Source organism: Pinus tabuliformis, chromosome 3_2 (genome assembly GCF_031772625.1).
Source record: "Pinus tabuliformis cultivar Carrire ecotype Pingquan chromosome 3_2, CPIR1, whole genome shotgun sequence".
NCBI lineage: Eukaryota > Viridiplantae > Streptophyta > Pinopsida > Pinales > Pinaceae > Pinus > Pinus tabuliformis.
Window position 1 is genome coordinate 1,095,377,511 of NC_142302.1, and position 16,473 is coordinate 1,095,393,983.

The following is a 16,473-nucleotide window of genomic DNA, read 5'->3' on the forward strand; positions in this document are numbered from 1 at the left end:
GTACTACCTTCTTTGTTCTCTTATATGTGTGTCTCATGAGTAGAGAGTACATTCTTTTATAATTACAAAATACATTCCTATTTTTGAAAGACAATATCATCATGAGAATCTCTCGATTCTCATGTGATCTAAATCAAGAAGATAAATGCCTTTTAACAAATAACCCTAGTTGAAACCAAGTTGTAATAGTTTGTCTAATATTACAATGATTTCTTAATTAAGAATCTTAACTATTTCAATTAGGTCAATTGTGTTTTCCACAAATGTCTCCTTCGATGGTCGAGCTAGCTCTAACCGAGTGTCTATCCAAATCGGTCTTCATTACTAAAAATAGGATAAGAATGTGTCCAAATGAATTCATTGTGTATTAGCAGTGTCAACAAGCTCTTTGCTCCATTCTTGGCGAGGAACAATTAGGAAATATAATCCTGTAACAACACCTTAACAAGCCACATACCCTATAACAAAACTTCGACATTTTATTGATAAAATTGTCTAAAGTAGTTAGCTTCCAAGTCAAATTATGAGCAAAACTAGATAACAAGTATGAAATATAGAAAGGAAATATACTCTAGTTAATGATGACTATCAAAGTGATAAAGTATGGCTTTTGAGAGTCAAAATGATAAGAAAAGGTAGGGAAAATAGGTGTAAAAAGGTGTTAATTTTGTGTCCCAGCATTTAGCACAAATTATTTGAGCATCAATGAAACCTAAAGGGTTAGATAATGTTGAGCACTCATTCAGTGTACACACCTTTGGCATGGAACCCTTTCAAAGGGTTAAGTGATACTTTAATTGCATTTATATTATTTCATGTCAACATAATAGGTAAAAAATTTATTTAATTATATTTTATTAAGATGGGATATTATTGTGGATTTGAATGACCCCCGCCACTTTGGGAATTTGTTGTCAAGGGGGCGCCCCAGCCCCTTCTCCACTACGTCTATCCTTCTACTTCTTTTCTCTAGTGACTACTAGACTTTTGACTCTAAGCCATCCACTTTTATTTAGCCGGAAGCCTCACTTTCTTAGCTTAAGTAGGAAGGCATGTCATGTCAACCAACATCAGTTCGTCGAGGTGTAGCCTATTTCCAAGATCATGGCCGAAACCAGGCCCAACTACGAGTTGAAATCTTTGTAGCCAAGTTTTGAGAACTAACCCTACATCCCATTTAGGATGAACTAACCTAAGTGAAACACAATTTGGCAGATGAATGCTGCACCTTCACTAACTATGAATTGCTAACTAAAGTGGTTGAACGAGTACTTGATGTAGGCCATACTCCAGGAAAATACAACCAATACATGTACACATTGGACATCTACTAGCATCTTAAATTTCTACTTGGCAGGATCCTCCTTGACCAAAACACCACTAATGAAGACATGTTACTTTCCCTAGACCACATGCAATGAAAATTGGCATCCATAGACAGAATGATGGGACACATTGAAGGACACATGAGCCTCCCTCCAGAACTAGGTTGCTCTCCTAGTAGCAACAAGGATCCCATCCAATAGAAGTCACTGACTTAGATCCTACATCTTGAAGATTTTCTGTTTGTTTTGTTAATTTTCATGCATCATTTTTGTATGTATCATTTTATTAAAGGCCCTTTAGGCCTAACTATTAATTTTAGTTTTATAGATTTAGATTATGGGGATAGATTTTGGATAAAGACACTTTTGAAAGGTTTGACTTTTTGCATATCGTTGCATCTTTCTAATGGCAAATGACATCAGATATAAATTGTAACCCATATTAGTAGGAAATACAAACTTTAACTCCACAAAAAAAGAATATCCAAACTCAAATATTTACTAAAATTTATATATATATATATATATATATATATATATATATATATATATATATATATATATATATATATATTATATATATATATATATATATATATATATATTCATTCATTCATTCATTCTTAAATTGTTTGTCTTTTATACATATATGTATATATAACTTTCCATTTTATCATTTTTTCTTAATTTCTATTTCTTTTTTAAAATATTATTGAAATTAATAAAAATTATTATTTGAAAAACTTATGCCTTTTACATTTAATTACTAAAAATTAACTATGACTTCAATTTTAGGGATGGCAGGAACCAAGGGTGGGTTATTTTTCATCTTGGTGGACAACTAGAACTATCATACTCCCAGGGTTTACGACTTGCATCCAACAACTAGGACGAAGCTTATGGATTGTATCAAGGTTGCTTCAAGCCTCAAATATCAACCTAATAAGATTAATAACTATAAGATACTCACAAATTTTAATTCATCATCTTAAGCTAGGTTCCAATATGAAGGATATGCAACTAAGCATCCTCCTCAAAAGAATAAGATTTCTTCTAAATCTATTTCAAGCTTTGTTATTTACCATGTATTGAGGAAGAATACCTAGGACATTGATCTCCATGCAAACATAGGAGCTAGGATGGAACAAGGCTCCCTTCTAGTTAATGGAAAGGGTTATTTTTTCATATCCCCTAATGTTTTCAATCAAGAGAAGTTATGAAAGAAGAGTGCTTGCACCTAGGACATGTGTGCTCATGCATAATAACATATAACAATGGGATAAGTGTATTAAATATGGTGGAGGGGTTGTAATCTATTCATGACTCGTGCTAAAGTCAAGAATGGGGGATTATTGATATATCATGAAATTTAATTGTGATTATGTCATTCATTAATGGCACATGCTAATATTTATTTGTATTGGGGCATGTTATTAGTGCATCCAAGCCTGGGTGAGGTGGCTGAGAGGATAGGCTAAGGTGAATATAAAGTGGTATTATGAAATTTCATTGCAAAAATTATTGGGTGGTGGTAGTATGAGGAATAGGGAGTTATTCCTTCATGGGAGGGGAGGTTCTAGTTCTCAAGACCTTCCTCTCGTACCAGATTTTGATGTTGAAATAAGGTATGGAGGGTTTAATGAAGGATATACATTAATTCAACTATGTGTTAGGGTGAATTTAATAGTGAAAATTTGTTTGTGGGAGTTCTTGTTCATATTTGTAAGTTTAATTAGAAGTATAGTTATTGATTCCTCTATGCATGACTATTTCTTTAATATGTTTTTGCCAAGGAATGGATATGTTGATAGTGTAGTGAAAGAAAAGGTAGGAATTTGTTTGGAGTTTCAAAGGGTCCTTATAGAAGTTTGGCAAGGAATTGGAACCATGTGGAATAAAATTAATTTGGATCTTTGGGTCTGATGAAATATCTTAGAAGTGTTAAGTGATTGTGCTAGTGTACTAGGTTTTGATCCTAAAAGTGTAGGTACTGGCCTTACTTTCCTAGAGACTAGTCCCTTGTTTGGTCATTAGCTTTGTTCTTGTTTTGGAGAAATTTCTTAAATTAGACATCTATACTTGATTCGGTAGCAACTAATCTTGCAATGCCGCATCAAGATGATAGTGTTCTTCAAGACATTCATGAAGACATTTGTAATTGTAGACTTGTTACAATCAAATTTCCTCTATTTTAACATCAACCATGGAAATTCTAATTGGAAAGGGGTCTCAAATACAAATGGTAGAATATGAAATGGTAAGTCTTAGGAATAAATTAGAAGAACTGTAATAAGAATTAGCTGAAGATCAACAAGGCTCTTTCTGCTTGGGAATTTCTTTGAGTGAAGTAAATTATCGACTCTTGTATCTTAATGTTATTGTATCTAATGAAATTTAGGAGGCAAACAAGGCCAAACGCTCTCCAAAATAGCTCAAATATTCATCAAAATTAAATTATGTTTCTTACTTGGTGTGTTTTGGAAAGTGTATACATACAATCCATGTAGTTTCCTACTATTGGTGATAAGTACTAGGTTTGATTCCTCACTTTTAGAGCAGGAAAAAATTGAGTCAAAAAGGTCGTTCTTATACACTTTTGACTAATGGTGTATTGTTGCACCCACAAACATAGATTTATAATATAAAATTTCATATTTAGTTAAACAAAACTAAGTACTTAATATTTTTTATTACTCTAACATATAAAAATGTGATATTTAATAATTTTATATTTTAAAATTTATATCCAAATCAAGGTATTCAATTTTTGGCCTTTCCACTATATCTAGTGGATAATTGTTTATCAAACCATTTAATTACTATTTTATTGCTCCAAAAAGAACTCACACATTGGCTTCACTACATTACAATATCTAAAAAGGGATAACATTTTCTTCTAACTCCTGGTTGACAATAACAATTTGGCAAATTGTCTCATTTTTTTTTCTCTTTTAATTTAATATAATTAGCAAAATGTTTTGACACGATTATAGACCTCAGTAATTTTGATATATATATTAATTGTTAACAAATTGAGGAAATGATTAGTTCCCATTCCTTAATATCCAAATAATTTTTTTCATACCTCCTTTTTTCTTCCATGAGGAATAACTAAATATGAAGACTTGCAGTTAACAGGTTGACTCTTTAGTCATCATTATATCAATGTCTACACCACACCTTTTAGTGGGTGAGGTGGGGTCATTTGTTGCTCCACCTAATGATGATTCATCATTGAATACTTCCACCATGTGGGTTTATCATTCTTAGAATTTTCTACTTTAGAAACTTTTAACTTTTACCACATGCTCATGATTAAACAACCCCCCCCTCCCCCCCCCCCCCCCCACCAAAAAAAAATAAAAAAAAAAAAAAAAAAAAAAAAATTCATTATGTTCATAAATAAATAAATAAAAAGGTTTCCAATGAGAAAGCTCACACTCCAACATAATTTTATTAAAAAAACTCTTTGCTCAAATTACTGTAGATTCAAGTAATTATAATCCCATTGTATGGAATTAAGATAATAAAATTTCTTTAGATATTATCAATCATTAAATATAGTTTCAATACTCAAGAGGGACAAAAAATTCCACAATAAAAAACTTTTAGCACATAGGTGGATCATAAGCACCTCTAACAAGAAAGAATCCCATGAAACAAAGATCCACATTAAGAGATTATTTTGTGATGGAAATAAGCAATAAGTCATCATGTCTTTAAAAAAATAATCACCTTCCACCATAACCCATAGAGGAAGTTAATTTTCTTCCTCCTTCAACCACTTAACGTCAAGGTTCAAAACTAACTAAGAAAATGGTATCCACGTAGAAAGAAAAAATAGAGCAAGGGAATAATTATTTGAAACCAAACCAGTAACAAACTTAGTGTTACTATAGTGCTTCCTAATCATAAAAATACATCCTTAAGTTGTACTTCTTTAACATAAACAAACCCTTCAAATAGAATACTAGGGTAACTTTTAAGATCTCAAAGTAGGACATTGACCCTCTTTTTTAGAAGCTTTCTCCTTGCAACAAAAAACTGTTGCACCATACCCAAACCACTACTAATGAAAAAAATGCAGGTTCATAGAAAGAAGAACACAAATATTTCAAATTTCTTTCAACAAGATAATGATGTAGGCAAGCATGGCATACTCCATGGTAGAAGTTTTTCACCCTTAACACCATTAAGAACAACAATGAAGAGTTCACATCTACCTAGAAGTTGAGATTTGAACTCTTGTACAATGAAAGCATAATAAGATCATGAAGCATTGAGAATTCAAACAACCATGGTTAGTAAAATATAAAGACATATTTTTAAAAAGTTTATTCACATAAATATAATATATTAATTTTTAAAATATTTTATTTAATTTAATTAATGCATTTGTAAAAGTTAAAATGAAAATAGAAAATAGATGAAAGGCTAATAGACTTGAGTATTGTATCCCCCCATATATATATAGAGAGAGAGAGAGTAAAATTATTGTAAAAATCATGTAAACTCCAATGATTATATTAGAGTTAGTGACCCTAATAAATGCAAATAAACCATGTTAACGACATTTTCAAACAAGTTAGGCATGATGATGATCAAAAACTTATAAATATCACTAAAATTTGGACAACTACTACAATGCATTGGCTAAGGATGCTTCTCCTTGTTAAGTATCTTAAACAATCATTAATATACCAATTTTTTATTTTTATTTTTGATGGGGTGGCATTATTGGAGACCTCTAGAGTAAAACTACATGTACTTTTGACTAAAAATCAAGATCACCTTTAGATGTAAGGGGTCACTTCATGCAGATTAGAGTGATCTAATCAATGCAATCACTTCATCCCTCCTAAGGGGTCATCTCTCTAAATAATCTAATGTATATTAGGGCTTAGTTCAATGTGCATGACTAAACTTGAATGCTCATCTATGGTTGTGGAGGGTAATATTGGGATAGATTGGTGGGTGAAGGTCCAAGCTCTTTGCCATTTTTGACATTCATTTAAGAGTTAGAATAGAATGTCCAATTTTTGCAATTTTCCTCTTTCTTCTACTAAAATCTTGGCCTTAAAGGCATACCTACTTAAAATTAGCAATTTCCTGACACACTCTACTCTTAATGCTATATTCTCATAATCCCATCTATATATCCAAAGAGAGTCATTCCAAGCTATTGCAATCTTATATTTTCTTATGTGAACATACTAGGTAATGCTGCATAAATGGACATGATTGATTCTATATTCAAATATTTTCTAAAATATTTTTGCATTAGTTTTAGAGTGATTGCTAATCCCACATAAAGTGTGGGAGATTCAACGTACATGACCACACAAGGTAGTGATAACAAACATTGTAGCTAAATTGAATTTGATGTTATCTAAACTTGTAAGAAACTTCCTTCTAGTGGCTGGAATCAATTGATATATAGAGTAAAAGTTCCCATCCATCAAAACTTTAATCAAAATTTTGACATGTTAGATTAATTAAGATTGAGAAAAACCCTTGTTAACTTCATTCTGCCCTGCATAGAACTTGGATCATAATGGAACTTTGATCATGCCTAAAATTTGTCTTATATCATTATTAAATTATAACAAAAAAGACTATTTTCATACAATATTAACTCATTCCAATTAGACTCTAAAGATGTAAGATTTAATAAAAAACTCAATAATCTCCTCTTCCAAAACCTTTATACACTCATAATTAATATAGTATAAAAAACAACAAAACTAAACAAAACTTTAACTTTTTAAAACATATATAAAATATCAAACTTTATTGCCCTATAACTATGATCCACCCACAAAGAAAAGTGAATAATGACACTCAAATATCATTGAATCATAATTTTAAATGCCTTGTCACAAGAATCCTTTCTAACCCACATCCTCCCAAAAGCAAAAGTTTAAGGGAGGCCTAAATTTATAATATTATATGAGGTGTATGATGTTTTTAGGGTTTTATTTAACTTTAAACTAAATATACTTTTAAAAATTGATTATAATTGCACTCATAAGTGTTTTTTAGTTGAGTATGGAAGATATATGTTTTAAAAGAAGAAAGACCGTAGATTCATTTTAATTTTGAATTTATTAAGTACCTAAAGGGATCAAATCTTTTTTCATTCTAAAAGAGATTTGTACCCGAAGAAGTTTGATAGAGATTTGATTACTCTTTGGCCTTGGTAGATCTAGAATTAAGATGGATCTTAAGATGCCTATAAATTTAGAATTAAGATGGATCTTAAGATGCCTATAAATTTATCAAAACTCTTGATATAATTTTTTTTTCTAAAAAAAAGTTATAACATAATTAAATTAAATATTATACTAGGTATATGATCACATACTTGCTTTTAGTTGAGGGTATCTTGGATGGTTGGGTGGAATGGTTGCTATCTTCCCCACCTAGGTTGAAAACCGGCTAGTAATATGATGAGCTACTATGACTTTGTGTCTTGCTAGTAATATGACGAGTTACAATGACTTTTTTTTTTCAGAAGAAAAAAGCATAATATATTCATATAAAAAGAGATTACATGATGCAAAATGCAAGAAGCATATGCAATAACGTGGACCGAGCCACATACAAATCTGTATAAACAGATCACCAAATATAGCCCCGAAAGACCAAATATGCCCAGAAACATGGCAAACACATCTATAAGGTGCAGAAAAGGCACCAAAGCACAAAGCAGATAAGCAACGGAAGACAGCGCAGGATCTGACCGCCCAATACAATAAGGAGAGGCACGAAATGAGGAAGAGAGCAGCACAAGAAGCCACTCCTTCCCCGCCCCCTCAAACTCTCCACTCGAAATCAGACGAGAAACAAGATCACTGCCACAATCAACCGCATTTACAATGACTTTATCTCTATATAAACTCTTAAATGAATATTACTGAAAAAGAAACTGACTTCTTTTTCAAAAAAAATCATCACATAGTAAAAAATAAATAAATTAATAAATACAAATAATATAACATTCCAATTTTACATTAAAATCTGATTTTCCACAATTACTCAAAAGTTTTAATATAATTAGTCTTACATTCAAATTCTGCATTGTAATAGATTCTCTATGTAAAAATGATATCCTTTACCTAATTCAAAATGAATTCAAATTATTAATTTAAAAAACCAAAATTGTCAAAATTAGATGGTTCTATTAATTTTTAATTCCTCTCTTAATAAATTCCCATACTACCAACTAAATTCTAAAATTAGTCTTACATTCAAATTCCGCATTGTAATAGATTCTCTATGTAAAAATGATATCCTTTACCTAATTCAAAATGAATTCAAATTATTAATTTAAAAAACCAAAATTGTCAAAATTAGATGGTTCTATTAATTTTTAATTCCTCTCTTAATAAATTCCCATACTACCAACTAAATTCTAAAAATTTGTCCATTTCATATGATAATAACATTTTTCTAAAATTCTAGAACAAATACATTTAACACGTGGAAATAAAACACCAATCAATTCAACTAAATTAACACGTGGAAATATTAAACCAACCAATTAAATTCAAGTTAATTTACACTTGGAAATAATAAACCAACCACTTAAATTCAAGTAAATTCACACGTGGATTTAACACCAACCAATTCAACTAACCCTCTGGTTAGATGGGTGGAATAAGCTGACATTGATTGCAGCTGACGTGGCACCGGAAACCGCAGAAACCGGAGTCAAAAGTGTGAGAAACCGGGAAATGCTGATCACGTGGCCACGCGAGGGCTAATGATGAGAAACACCCCACGCCCGATTGGTCTGCATAATAGGTTGTCCGTACATACGACAGACAGTCCGCCACGTGGTAACATGCCACGTGGACATTGCCGGCGCCTTGCAAAAGCGCGGCAAAAGGCGGTGCCTTTGGGTTAATAAATTGGCAGGGTGAACAAACCGGGTAAGGAAGGAAGGTAGCGAGTGGGCGACAGTGAGGGAGGGAAAGGCAAGAAAGGGATCGCGGAGGGCGAACGAAGGAGCTCTGAGATATATTTTAAGCTCAAAGGAAGGGAAGAAGCAACAATGAAAATAACATCTGCAAGAAAATCTTCCCTTCCATTCATTTCATTTATTGATTTTCGATGTGATTCGAGTGCTCTTACAGAAACCAGAGCGCTGCCGTTACGTTGCATTCAGTGCCGCCGGCTTATGCGATTTGGGATTAGTTGCAGAATGGCTATGGTGTTCATTGTCTGGGCTCTCATGGCGTTTCTATCAGGTTTGTGTGTCTCTTGGCGTTGTCTAAGGAGGCAACGATTTTGTCTGGATAATTAATTTCTCTCCAGAATCAGGGAAAATGGATCCAACACCATTAAGAATTTTTAAAGCATCTAAAATTTTAGAAGTTTTGAAGCTTTGACGGTCTTTTTTTTATGGTAAAATTGGATTCAATACTATTAAGAATTTTTAGAAGTTTTGACAGTTTCTTTTAAGGTTGAAAATGGATTCAACATTATTAAGAATTTCTAGAAGAAGCTTTTAGAAGTTTTGACAGTTTTTTTTAATGTCAAAAATAGATTCAACATTATTAAGAATTTCTTTTTTAATGTCGAAAATAGATTCAACATTATTAAAAATTTCTAGAAGCTTTGAAGCTTTGACAGCTTTTTTCAATGGCAAAACTAGATTCAACATTATTAGGAATTTCTAGTAAGAATTTCTAGAAACTTTAAAGCTTTGACAGCTTTTTTAATGACAAAAATGGATTAAACACTATTAAAAATTTCTAAAAGCTTTGACAGCTTGTTTTAATGGCAAAAATGGATTCAATTAAGAATTTCTAGAAACTTTGAACACTTTTTTTAATGCAATCTATTAAGAAATTATAGAACATCTAAAATTTTTGAAGCTTTGAGTTTTGATAATTGTAACTGGCATTTTCAAAAAATTATTTCCAAACTTTATCAAAATGATGCTGGAATTTCTATTGTTTTACTGGCCAAATTTGTGGCTACCCTGTTTTTTTGGCTGACATTCTGGTTTTTCTTTATTTTTGTGTATTTTTGTGCTGAAAGTTGGGCTGGATTTTGTTTGGCAGTTGGGTTGGAGGATTCGAAGGCATTGGCCATTACTGGCAGCACAGTGGGGATTAATTACGGACAAATAGCCGACAATTTGCCCCCGCCGGCTAAAGTAGCAGAGCTTCTGAAGGCCTTAAAAGTAACCAAAGTGAAGCTCTATGACTGGAACCCTGCGATCCTGAAGGCCTTTGCCAATTCGGATATTGAGCTGGTAGTGGGCATCGGCAACGGGTTTGTGGCGGGACTCATGGACACGCAGGCGGCCCTTTCTTGGGTAACGCAGAACATCCAGCCTTATCTTAGCAGTACCAAAGTCACGGGGTTCTCGGTGGGCAACGAGGTCTACACGGGCGACGATGCTGCCCTCAAGGCGAACCTGGTACCTGCAATGCGGAGCATCCATACGGCCCTGGTGAGCCTCGGTTTGGACTCTGCAATCAAAATCTCGACGGCCCATTCGCTCTCGGTGCTCACCAGCAGTTACCCGCCCTCCGCCGGTGCCTTCGATCCTGCTATTATGCAGCTCCTGAGGGAGCACCTGGACTTCCTGGCGGTCACCGGAGCTCCGTTCTGGATCAACGCGTACCCTTTTTTTGCCTACAAGGACAACGCTGGGAAAATCTCTTTGGACTACGCGCTGCTCAAACCCAACCCCGGAACTGACGACCCCAACACTCATCTGCACTACGATAACATGCTGTACGCCATGGTGGACGCGGTTTACTCTGCGCTCGGTGCCATGGGGTATGGGAATCTGGAGGTCAGAATTTCAGAGACCGGGTGGCCTTCCAAAGGGGACGCCGATGAATTAGGGGCCTCCCTTCAGAACGCTGCGACGTATAACAGGAACCTGCTCCAGCGCCTTTTGAAGAATCAGGGCACTCCCATGAAGCCCAACTTTGCTCTCCAGGCTTATATTTTCGCCCTCTTCAATGAAGACCTGAAGAACGGCCCTACATCTGAGAGAAATTATGGGCTCTTTAAGCCCGATGAAACCATGGTGTATAATATCGGTCTTGAAGGAGGACTCACAGTTGAATTCTCCGCTTACACTTCTTCAGCTCAGGTATTATTATCAGTCAAAATTCATCTTAGTAATGGCTGCTCTGCAAGTTATATAAGTTCCAACCTATCATCTTTCCATATCTTTGGAGTTAATGATTTTACTGAGAGAAAAGCTCGCCATTCATCTTAATTTGTTCTAGTTAAGATTAACCAGTGTTATGGAGATTTTTAATCTTAGCTAGTTGTAAATTCAGAACAATAGTTAGTTGTAAATTCAGAGGATAGAGTGTACCAAAGTGTGGCAAGTAAGTTTGTTTGTTTTTTTTTTTTTTTCAAATTTTATCAATTTTAGTTTTAAATTCAGAGGCATAGCATACATAGTTTTAAATTTAGAGGCATAGAATATATTTAGTTTATTTTAGTTTTTGTATTCAAATCAAACTGTGGCCAGGAAAAATTATTTTGTCACAAACAAAGATATTATACACCAATTCATTGTTTAATGGGTTAATAACTGAATAATAATCTTAAATTAGATTATTATTATTATAATTATTGATTGAAAATGATTGATTTAACTCTCATGAATGGAGAGAATAATAAAAATATAATATTATAATTATTATAATAAATCATCATTTGTTTAGTTAAATTTAACGTGTTTATGAAGTTTTTTAATTTTGTTGCTTCATGTAAGAAGTCATTAGTTTAAATCTAGAAAAAAAATATAAGATAAGTAAAATATGTATAGTTTATGAATTTTATAATCAAAATTTTCTAGTCTTGTTGCTTCTCGTAAGAGGTTATTAGTTTAAATCTAGAGAGATAGAATATGAGACCCGGAGAATATGTATAGCTTATGAATGTTTGTAATCAAAGCAATGAATATTTAGAAAAATATTATACATTAATTTAGTATTTAACTTAACGAAAATATTAAATTAAATTATTATTATTTCATTAAATTAGATTATTATTATTATAATATTTAATTGAACAAGATTGTTTTAACCCTAATAACTAGGAATGAATAATAAAAAACATATTATAATCCAACAGAATGAATAATAAAAAGCATAATATAGTATAATTAGATAGTAATTGTAAAATTAGATAGTAGTAATATATTACTGCTTGTGACATTTTGTTATGATTATAAAAAAATATTGGTCTGGTGAGAAATCTGATCATTAGAAGTTTTAGCATAGTTATGAAATTATGAACTTTTGATGACATACTTTTGAAATTATGAGCATACCATGTGCAGTGTTCTGTATGTCAATGTCTACAAGTTGTCCACAGTGCATATTACATAATAATTGATAGTGATTGATTTCTTGAGGGATGGTGCTTGGGTGTCAACAGACTGACAGTGGTCCTCCATTAACATGTTTATTAATATGTTTCCTATTCACATAATAATTGTGATTGTGGGACAGGGTTGACAGCAATTTCACATTAGTTGTGAGTTCTTGTTAGGGACAACATATAGCTGCTAAGATACCATACTTCTTATGTCAACTGGCTGTCCACGGTGTTAATGAGCCTGGTCAGTGGTCAGTGTAATGCCTTGTGTCAACTGGTTGTAAACAATACTGATTGTCCAGAGTGTTACTCAGCCAGGTCAGTGTAATGCCTTATTTCAACTGGTTGTAACCAATACTGGATGACCCTCTATTCATATAAAATGATAAATTAGTTTATATCAACATAATAATTGATTAGTTCTGAGATGAATATGAGGTTAGGTCCATCACTGTGATGCCCAATTACTCAATCAATCTATTAGTTCTGAGATGAATACAAGGGTAGGTCCATCACTGTAATGCCCAATCACTCATCAATCTATCAGTTCTGAGATGAATATGAGGTTGGGTCCATCACTGTAATGCCCAATCACTCATCAATCTATCGATCCCTAGCAATTGAGTTCCACAAGTATAAAGAGGCAGTTAAAAGTTTAGATTCACTGTAGTACATTTTTTCATGGAAGTTACTGTTTATAAGTTTTCTTTATTCTAATTTCTTCATGAACACGTTTTCTCAAGTTCCTAGCAATCTGATGAAATATTGCTCATATTGCTTGCAGAGAAGATATAATGGCGCTGCAATGTCCATCGCCCTCTCGCTCCTGCTCTCAGGCCTTTGCACGGTTTATTTCGTTCTACCTCGATTACATTTCTAGCTGTATATTCATTGTCATTCTGCATTTAATGCTTGCAATCCTGGGCAAGCAGTGAATTGAATCCAATGATCAGCCATTGAAGCAATATGCAGATGATCTCAATCTTAACACACAGAGAGGCCGTGGACTATAAAGTCAGATGGACGACCCTTCTCTTTTAACATGACATTGCCCATTCGATTATGCGCAGCTCTTGTAATGGTTATGGCCGCTCTGCTCTTGAACAAGGCATGGCAATTGAGGATTCAATTCAAGTAAATAATTTCTACTCGAATCCCTCGTATATATATCTATCTGTGTGTGGATCACTTAAATTAATTATAGCTCATATTTTAGCTCACACCTTGGTTACATTGTTTGTCTTTTTTGTTGTTGCAGAATAATATTTCATGTTGCCTGCGGCCGAATAACAGCAGCGTGGGATATCTCTGTTACAAGTTCTGATTTAGACATTATAAACAAATTACGATGATTTGTACCATACATGAATACCTAACCAAAAACCTGTTAGTCCATCTTTTTCTACATGTACAAAATTGATTAAGTTGATAAAAAATCTGGCCTTGCATGATTTCTTATGATGTCACTGTTATCAAGAGTATTATCTTCAATTTCTTTCCCTTCTTTCCCTTCATGGTGCGAATAAGGATATTATACAAATTCCTATTACTTATTTATACTTTATGCAGAGGGGTGGTGAATTTAGTGGTTGTTAATTCTAATGGCAAATTTAATGATTATCAATTTTACAAAAATTTAATGATTGAGTTGTTTATTGAGGTCGAGGAATTTGTTAGAATAGTTAAATGTGAAAAGAATCTGGCTAAAAAAAATTTCAATTTTTTTTTTGTAATAACTGTGTTTGAATCGGGTTTTTAATGGTGAATTCAGCACCATGGAAAATCCATGGAGCATCTAAAATCTTAAAGTTTGACAGCCATAATTTGGATTTACAAAAATCTCTACCAAAATTTCTTAATATATTACCAAAATTTCAATGATTTTCAAGAAAAAAAACAATCTAATTAGACTAAAGCTTTAAAGAACACTAACTAATTAGAAATTTTTTTTTTTTTTTTTTTCACTTCACTAGGCTTGCAAATAACACAGATATTTCAGGACTTTCATCCCTGTTGTTGCCAAAAAGCAAGAAAATTCACAGATAACACAGATATTTCAGGACTTTCATCTATGTTGTTGCCAAAAAGCAAGAAAATTAAACAAGCTTCATGAAAATATTATAAACCCTCTCATAGCATACATAACTTTACAGAACTTTCATTTATGTGGTTGCAAAGGAAAGCCTGAAAATTAAACAAGATTCCATAAACCCTAAAGAGTCCCTATGAAATATTATGATACAGCAACTTCAACTGTAGCTGACAAACACAAGCATGAAAATTACGCAAGTCCTCATAAGGGTAACATACATATAAATGTTTTGGCATTTTAAATTTTTGGGGTTTATATATTAAAATGGAAAAAAAAAACCTATACTCTGTCACGCTAGACAGCAGCATCTTTAGCTCTGTGACTGTAAAAGCAAAAGCTACTTTTAACTAAATAGTTATGGCAAAAGCAAAAGTAGGAAAATTAAACAAATGACTAAAGTGGTCATATTTATAGTGACGCTTTCTATTTTTACTTTTTTAATACTTCTAACATAGAATTAAGAGTTAAAGAAAATATATTTGACAGTTGGAGTGGTATGGTTAGTTTATTAAAACCAGAGGTATATATTAATTAGTATTTATTGTTTAATTTAAGTATAGTTTAATTAAACTAAAAATTAATATATATATATATATTATAAAAATAAAATATTGTATTGTTGAATGTTATTATTAAAAATTAGAAATTTAATCTATATATAAATATAATTTTTTTTTTTATATATATTGTGTTTTTTCACTAATATATAATTTTTTATTATTAAATTAACTAAAATATGTTTTTAATATAATAATAACTTATTTTAAATTGAAAATATAAACGAAAAACTATAATTCATCAAAAAAAAACTAAATATAGTAACTAACAAAAATGGAAGTTGTTAAACATCCCATAACAAGACTTCAACCAATAACATTACAAATAAATGAATTTAAATAATAATAAAAAATAACAAAAAATGAATTCTCAATGTTAAACTATGGATAAAAGAAATAAATTTTTAGTCAAAATCAAACTAATACAAAGTCAAAGAAAAAATAAATAAGTAATACCATGCTTGAGATGGATAATAAATGCTCCATTTCAGTATTCAATTAAAAATTATTTCCATTTAATTGTTTTAAATACTTTTTATTTTAAAAATATAAAATAATTAAGTTATTGAATGAACTAACATATTTTCACATATTGTTTATAGAGAATACATAAATTATGGTATTTTGTGGTAAAATGGTTCATTAAACAAACTTAACCAACTTAAAAAATCAAATAGATCATTTTTATTTTTTAAAATTTTATAATAATAAGAACATGGAAAAATCTTGACATAAGGGCTTGGTAGGACAAATTAACACAAATATTAATATAAGGGTTAAATATTATAAATTGTTTAAAAGTTAAGTTTTATGGAAAAAAATTAGATATTATAAATTGTTTTTTAACATTTATTATATTATAAAGTAATAAGATTTGAAATTAATTTTATGAAGTTTTGTATACTCCAGTGGGTTTAATGATTAAGAGCATGTGTTTCTTCTTAAGAAGTTAAATGTTCAAATTCAAAAAGGAGCTAGAATATGTACACCTTTCTTGTCTCAAAAACAAGGTCTTATACACTCATTGTTGTCCAACTTGGTTGTGACCTTAAAAATAGATTATTAAGTATTACTTTTGACTTTAAGGGCATTGGATCAAATCCATTTCATTTAATTTATTGATTGTGACTAGACA

The 16,473-nt window shown here is 31.9% G+C and overlaps 1 protein-coding gene across 1 annotated transcript; it reads left to right on the forward strand.

The window, feature by feature from the left end:
• Positions 1 to 9,241: 9,241 nt before the first annotated feature.
• On the forward strand, positions 9,242 to 14,150 carry LOC149184488 (glucan endo-1,3-beta-glucosidase 14-like). Its single transcript, XM_089417524.1, has 4 exons — positions 9,242 to 9,577; positions 10,397 to 11,445; positions 13,474 to 13,823; positions 13,948 to 14,150. The coding sequence occupies exons 1-3, from the start codon at positions 9,382 to 9,384 to the stop codon at positions 13,567 to 13,569; spliced, it is 1,341 nt and encodes a 446-aa protein (XP_089273650.1). The 5' UTR covers positions 9,242 to 9,381; the 3' UTR covers positions 13,570 to 13,823; positions 13,948 to 14,150.
• The last annotated feature ends 2,323 nt before the right edge of the window (positions 14,151 to 16,473 follow it).

Coding starts and splice junctions, on each gene's coding strand:
- LOC149184488 (XM_089417524.1), top strand. CDS start 9,382: ATGAAAATAACATCTGCAAGAAAATCTTCCCTTCCATTCATTTCATTT. Junction 9,578..10,396: donor TCTCATGGCGTTTCTATCAG/GTTTGTGTGTCT, acceptor TTTGTTTGGCAG/TTGGGTTGGAGGATTCGAAG. Junction 11,446..13,473: donor CTTACACTTCTTCAGCTCAG/GTATTATTATCA, acceptor TATTGCTTGCAG/AGAAGATATAATGGCGCTGC.